Source organism: Pelecanus crispus, chromosome 12, assembly GCF_030463565.1.
Source record: "Pelecanus crispus isolate bPelCri1 chromosome 12, bPelCri1.pri, whole genome shotgun sequence".
NCBI classification, from domain to species: domain Eukaryota; kingdom Metazoa; phylum Chordata; class Aves; order Pelecaniformes; family Pelecanidae; genus Pelecanus; species Pelecanus crispus.
Genome location: NC_134654.1, coordinates 7,196,336 through 7,203,694, shown reverse-complemented (window position 1 = coordinate 7,203,694; position 7,359 = coordinate 7,196,336). Strand labels below are relative to the sequence as shown.

Genomic DNA, 7,359 nt, shown 5'->3' with positions numbered 1-7,359 from the left:
GGACCACAGACCAAAGGGGATATTTTGCTGGTTGGAAAAACAAAGCTTTGCCCTCAGGACCCTGTGGAGATCCTGTTGAGGACAACAGGAGAAATCCTGCTGAATCACCCCTAGCCTGGCTGTCCCCGGGGGCAGAAGCAGCCTGGCTGGGGCCAAGGCTTTGGGAAGCACCGCAGCACCTCAAAACCTCATCCCTTCCTGCAGAACACCTGCACCCAGCTCACAGGGCATCATCCCCCAGCTCTTACCATGTGCTAAGGGCTATGCCACACTTCTCTTGGTTCCTCCCACCTGGGAATGCAATTTAATTAGGTTTTTGAGACTCCCACTGGGAGAGCACTGGTAGGGGAGGCAGTGGATGAGCTGCACCTTAAGCTCGCAAAGGCACACGGTAGCAAGGCGATGCTGCCAAAGGTCCCCAGCAGCAGCAGCCTCCAGAAACATCACCCCACGCCAACGCCACCCAAAGACCCCTGCAAAGCACTGAAATCTGCCTTGCCTTTTTTTTTTTTTCTTTCTTCTTCTTTTTCCTGATTATTTTTAAGATTACAAAGTTGTCTGGAACAGTTTGGCTGAGAACAAGGTGGGAAAAAATAGCATTTAAAGTGAAGGGAAAAGGACTAAGGAGCGAAAACGTGTGGCAAGGGTCAGTGAAGCGGCGTGGGGGGCTCGGCGGGTCAGGGTGCAGGTGGGGGACTGGGTGCCTGGGAACAGCCAGCACCGTGGGGTCAGCCGGGGCCAAGCCAACCTGAGGACAGGGGCTGAGCAAGTTTCCTCAGCCACACACGTACAGCTGCCAGCATTCTCCAGAACTCCTGAAAGGCTTTTGTCCCATTTCTTTTTTCCTTTTTTTTTTCTGGTTGGGTTTTTTGGTTGTTTGTTTTTTTTTTTTAATTTGTGCTGCCATCACTGGAGGAGGAGTGGTGTGACAGTATTTTGATAAAGGGAGGGGAAATAACTAATTTTTGCCAGCATTTCCCTTTAAGCCCTGGGAACTGGATGTCCTCAGCTTGTTCCTGCACACAGCATTGCTGAAATTCTGATTGTCCGGGTCCAGCTGCTCTGCAAACGTACACAGAGACCAAGCAGCTAGTGTAGAAAGCAGCTCTTACAAGCTTGGGCAGCAGAATTGTCACTTTAGGGTGACAGCTTGCTGCTGGGGGAGAAAGAGAAAGTAGGTGGGCAGGTGATCCCCAATACTGCTGGTTTTCCTTTGCCCTTCTGTCCAAGGTGGCAATAGCTCTGCCACGATGCTCCCAGGCAGATTTGCATCTCTAAGTACATTTAAATCTTATTATCAAAGCGTATCTGTCCTGACCTGGTTACAAGAACCGATGCTGTGTTTTAGGCGTCTGCCCGCTGCTGCTGGGAGGGATGGCTAATGAGGGCTGGAGCACTTCTAAACAGCTGTGAGTTTGATTTAATTTATAAAATCTTAGCTGTTGGAAATATTGTGAGCAATGCCAAACCAAGTCAGGGCTGAAATTGTAAATGGGAGGCAGGATCAGGGAGTAGGGAAAAGAAAATACCTCCGAGGTGGGGGAGAACCAGTAACTTTGATTTTTTTTTTTTTAAGCTGAAAATCAAAGTCCTGGGGGTTGGTGTTGCAGGGAAGGGCTGGAGGCTGAGGAGCATCTGCGGAGCACTGCCAGAAGCCTGGGGTCTGTGTGCCGCTTTCTGGGAGGAAAGAGCCTGGAGTTTGTTCAAAACGTCCTGACATTTATAAGCAGCCGGTACAGAGCACTAACAGGATAAGCTGGTTTTATTATCACAGCTGTATGAGCTCCATGGGAGTGCAAGGAGGGGGGGAAGGGGGTTGTGGGGGAGAGGTTCCTGTCTTGAGGCAGGGATGGAGAAATGCTAACGGAGACAGCACTGGACGTTGCCACCCGGTGCGTGGCCGGCCCGCTGCTGTGAAACAGGGGTTTAATTGTTTGCCTTGGAAAATATTTAATAACATGCAAATATTTATTGAGATAAACCTGGAAAACCCAAGCTAAAGTCAGCTTTTAGGCCAGCACGGGAGTGCCCACCCCCCCCCAAACCTCCGCTTCGCCCCGGCCCAGCCCCGCAGCAGCACCCACGGCGAAGCCCCAGCCCCCCCCCCCCCCCCCCCCCGGGGGTTTCTGGACCGAAACCTCCCGCTCCGGCGAGGGCAAGCGAGCAAGGAGACGCTGCAGCTCCCGGGGAACCAGCGCCGGCAAAAATAATGCTTAAAATAATACCGAAAGCAAGCTTTCTGGGGGAGCTGAAAACCAACAGCGGCTCCGAAATCCTCCCGCCCCTGAAGCGCCGTCTCCTGAAGCCGGTTTCTTCCACGACCGGCTTCCCGGCAGAGCGGCTCGCCGCCGGCCTCACCTCGCCGCAGGCAGCCGGGCTCCGCCACCGGCTCCGCCACCGGCTCCGTCACCGGCTGCCCCCGCGTCCCCGGGCCTGGGGCGGGCGATGGCGGGCGAAGGGCGGAGGCCGGGCTGGGCCGAGGGCCTGGGCGCTGGGGAGCTGCCGCCCGCCGCCCGCTCAGGGCCGCCCGCCGCCGCCGAGCCAAAAATAAAGCGCAACGCGGCTTGGCAGCCGCGGCGGGCGGGCGGGCACGCTGGGCCGCGGCTTGAAGCGGGCTCCTGGCCGGCCGCGGGTGGCGGGGGGAGCCCGCACCGCCACCAGCCCCCCCCCCCCCCCGGGAGGCGGCGGGGGCCGGAGCAGAGGAGCCGCCGCCGTGGGGAGCGGAAGAGCCGCGCAGGAGCGCGGGGTTCGGGGCCTTCCTCCGCGGCCCCGCCGCCTTAACCCTTCCGTGCGCGGGGCTGGGCCCCAGCCGCTCGTAAGCGGCGATGCCGCGGGGGGGGGGGGGGGGGGGGGGCTCGGCCGGCCCCCCCGCGTGGCCCGGTCCCCCTCCCGGCTTTCCCGCGTGGGCGCTGCTTTCCCCCCCGTTGCTTTTCAACCTCTGCGAGCTGCAGACTGTTAGGCCGGCTTTCCCGCTTTGGGTATTTTGTTCCCAAAGTCTAAATGCGTCTCCCCGCCTGCTCGTGAAGTGTATTTTGAGGGATGTCTGCTGCAAACTCAGCAGCAGCCCAGCGCAGGCGTTTCTGGCCCAAAATGTTTTTCTTCCTTTTCACCAGGACCGTGAAACACCTGGCAACCGAGACTCGAGCTTGATCAGCAGAAGCAAAGCTTCTTAAGTCACCGGGAAAGGTAGTCGTGTGCTTGTCACCCATGTTTAAGGTAACCCTTCCCCATTTTGAATCCTGATTTTTATCTTTTCACTTCACAGGAACTGCAGATCAGAAATGAAGGCTTTTAGGAACAGGCAGAGTACACAACAGCATAAGAGCAGTTCAGGAGAAACAGGTCATGCTATGAAAGTATTTATAACAGGAATTACACTTTTTGGCGCAAGGTTATTTTCTGCCACACTCCCCCGCGAGAGCACACCATCCTGGCACTCGCAGCCCTCCCTTCGCAGTGCAGGGTTTATAACACAGCTGAAGTGCAGGAGGGTGTTTGCTCTGCAGGCTCCAGGGATTTTAGCAGGGTATGAGTATTTGCATCAGTAAATACTTTTTAAGTGCCTTCACATGGCAGCAGTAGCTTTGTCACTTGCCTAAGCCAGGTGCGAGGAGGGGAAAGGCCACAGCACCAGCAGTCAGCTGGCCCATCTTCTCCTGTTTCAGCGCATAACTTCTACCACAAAACGGAGGAAGAAAAACCTACAGCCTCTGCTTGCGTTATTGGGAACTGTGAGTCTGATGTAAGACTGTATCATCTTAGAAGTGCACAGCTGCTTGATAGCACACAGGCTTGCTCAAGCAATGGCCTACTAGAGAGGTCCTCTCTGAGCAGAAGGAAGATATTTCTCAGGATCTCCTGAATCTGAATACAGAGCTTGTTTTTAAAAGTATGACAGGAGGCCACTGGGGAATGGAGACACACTGCACACAGAATAGCAGTCAGACACAGCCTCCCTCATCACTACCTGTTTTAATCAGCAGCAGGGTTCAAACACCCAAGCAGGAGATGTCTGGCAACCACTGAGCTACGTATGGGTGTTCCTGAACTCCTGTACCTCCAGCCCTTCGGGCACCACTGCCGGCAGCACAGCGGGCAGGCAGACAGAAGCCTCCCAAAATCCCCTTCTCACCTGCTCACCCTTCAGACTCAACTCCAAAGTCCACTAAAGCAAGGTACTTCTAGAGAGAAGTTTATTTATACAGCATATCACTTACATTCAACACAACAATCAGCAAACCAGTTAACCCAAGTTAGCTCATTCTGCTTTGTTATTCATTCTTCCATTCTGTGCTAAATTAATTTGCTGCTGTAAGTTGTATCACATGTGTAGCGGCTATGGCAGGAATCAAGCCACAAGGAGGACAATAGTGTGAATATATGAACTAACAAGATATCAGACAGCTTTAGACTTTATTACTGAAGCTTTTTTTTCATTCATAGGTCAGTTCTTATATGATGGTCTTCGGCAACCTTGTTCTGAAGGCTTAGGCTAAACCTGTAAAGTAAGAAGTTATCACAGTTAATTGCAGTACGTTTGGAAGCCCTGAACAGCAGATGGTCTTCCTTGCTATAAGGCAGATGTGTGTTAGGGTGTTCCCTCTCCCCTCATCTATTTGCTGGGACATGCTGAACTGCAGACTTCAGCAGCCCACCGGACACCGGCATTCAGCAGCCTCCTTCCCCCCAGGTCAGGATGGTTTTGTCAGTTGTGCCAAACAGGCACTTGCTACAGGCCAGCAATGCTCTGCTGCTTCTCCAAGCCTGCTGCTGCCACTCTCCTAAATAGTTAGCTTCCGCACAAAAGCTTCAAGAATTCATCCTCTCCAGCCCACCACCTCCATCTACATGCAGAGGACCAAAACAGGAAGCCAAACAGAACAGCAACTTGCTTTAACTGACATCAGCGTATCTGCTCTGTATCAATCCCCATTCTTTACAGATGGATCAAAAAAACCCAGGACATCATTCCCATGATTATTTTACCGATTATTTCATTTAGTAGTTGCCTGGTAGCACTGTCTACTTACCATTAGCAAACCTGCACTGCTTCAGTACTTCACTGAAGCCCTCACACAGCTTGAGGTCAGTCTGGTTCTGCGCACACTCCAGGAATTGTTTCATTTCATACTGGCAAGGAGCAAACTGCGACTGCTGCTGCTGCTGGTAGGCAGGCTGAGCTGCCTGGGGCTCCTGAAATGGCAGACACCTCCGTAAGAGCCCTTTCATCAGCTCCAGCCTACAAAGCCGCACCACCCCAGTACTGCATGCTGTGTATTTCTTCCCTGCATTTTAGTCAAAATGTTGTGTTACTTTTAAAATGGAAAACAAATAATGGGCTGAAGTACAAAATAGTTTCCAGCAGCAGTGTGACACAGTTTTATAAGTTACAAACACTTAGGTAACTCTGGACAGCACCTGGGCAAGGTAACAGCATTATCTTAATGTCTGAGCAGTGCAAAAAGGCCTTGCAGTAGATCTTAGTGTCATCAGACCTGAAATACAGAAGTCCTGTCTGAATCAGACAAGCACTACAGTAGAACACAACACTAATACCCTACCACAAGCACATATCACTCATGTATCCCTTTGAACTACTTTTAAGATACTCACAATGATTGTGGTAGTTACCTTGGAGACTGAGTTGCTAAAGTTACCTCAGCTTTCCCAGCCATGATTCATGTGGTCTTTATGTCTATAGCAATTACATCAGCCTATACATAACTGTTAAGTTAGCTGCACCTCATTAGCTGGCATCCAGTTATGCTTCCTCTTACCTGGTAAGTGATATCAGGCCTCGCAGCTTCAGAGCTGCTTCCTCCACCAAATCCTCCTGTAAGCGCATGACCTATGGTATGGCCTACAGCAGAGCCTACAGCAACTCCAGCAGCAGTTGTAGCCATCTGTGCCATCAGACCAGGCTGCTTCGGTGCAGGAGCAGCCACAGCTGAAGCCGGTGCTGCTGCTGGGACGGGCGCCCGAGCAGCAGGCGCTGGTGATGCAGCTCTCATTTGTGGTGCCCGACTGCAAGGACATAAAGAGAAACCTCACATCATCACTCTAAACTCACACGGGGCAGAGGCCACCTGGTTGCAGGGCACAAGCATTTGCAGTTCCTCCTTGTTACAGCCTCCGCGTTGATGGCAAGAACTCAATGTTCTGGTGAATGATTTATGCACAACAGGGTAAAGTTTACAGGCTTCTTTTTGACTGCTTTTTAAAGACTAGCCGCACCCCCACGCCCCAAAGGACTGCGCTATTTTGCGGAAAGCGAGATACAACACAAACGGGGCTGATTAAATAGGGCCTTAACACTCAGGCACTGGATGGCCGGGCCCTGCCGCCCAGCGACCGCTAATGAGATCCACTTCCATCCCCGCAAAGCGCCGACCCCGCTATAACCGAGCTCAAAGCAGCCGCCCCCCCTCCCCGAGTACATCACGCAGCCCTGGAATGGCGGAAAGGCCTTTGCGGCCTGCGGCCTACACGGGGGCGCGGAAGGGAAGGAGAGGAGGGAAGGGGCCCAGCGGCCCTCACCTGGCGGGGGGCGCCACGCGGGACGTGCGGCTTCGGCCACCCCTCGGCATCGCGGCGGGCGAGGTTGCTGGGGCGAGGAGAGGCGAGTAGAGAACAGGGCGAGCTGGGCCTGCCTGCAGCCTGCCGCCCGCCGCCAGCCGCCGCCTCTGAAGGTCACCCGACACCCGCCGCGCGCGCCTGCGTCACTGCCGTAACGCCGCGCGGGGAGGAGGGGCTTGCGGCGGCCCCGCCCCTTCCCCCCGCCTCCCCGCCCCCGCTCCCTGAGGCGCTGCCGCGCGGCGGGAAACGGCGGCTCGGGGGAGGGATGGCGGCGGGTGCCTCTGGAGAAATAAACACGGGGGAGGGATGGCGGCGGGTACCTCTGCAGAAATAAACACGTTAACCGTGTGTGAACGTGCGCCTGCCCCGGGAGAATCGCCCTCTCTGTGGAGACGCCCGGAGGTGGCACGCGAGGCAGCGTGAAGGAGCCCCCAAAAGCCCTTCGGCCTCTCACAGAACTGCCGGGTTTCACCCCAAAAAGCTGCCGCCATCCGCCCCCAAAAAGGAGCGAGGGCGCCTCCTGGCCCCCCTCAGCCCCGTGCACGAGACCATCCGCACGGGCTGGCACGTGCTCTTCGGGTTGGTGTTCTAAAGCGCTGTCCATATTTTGAGGGGTGTCTTTTTACAGTTTATTCATTAATTTACCAGTTGATTTATTGATTTTCAACACAGCGGCTCTAACACGATACATCATGACAGCGCCACGGTCACCGGTCGCTCCGGCAAGGCCTAACCCTGTCTCGGCTGTCCCAGGGGGTCTGCGCACCTCAATCAGGGCTTGGA

The 7,359-nt window shown here is 54.6% G+C and overlaps 1 protein-coding gene across 1 annotated transcript; it reads right to left on the bottom strand.

Moving 5' to 3' along the window:
• Positions 1-4,176: 4,176 nt before the first annotated feature.
• Positions 4,177-6,610, bottom strand: CHCHD2 (coiled-coil-helix-coiled-coil-helix domain containing 2). The gene is made up of 4 exons (XM_009480988.2): positions 6,538-6,610; positions 5,778-6,024; positions 5,031-5,193; positions 4,177-4,498 (listed from the first exon to the last, which is right to left on the bottom strand). The coding sequence occupies exons 1-4, from the start codon at positions 6,585-6,587 to the stop codon at positions 4,488-4,490; spliced, it is 471 nt and encodes a 156-aa protein (XP_009479263.2). The 5' UTR covers positions 6,588-6,610; the 3' UTR covers positions 4,177-4,487.
• Positions 6,611-7,359: the final 749 nt, after the last annotated feature.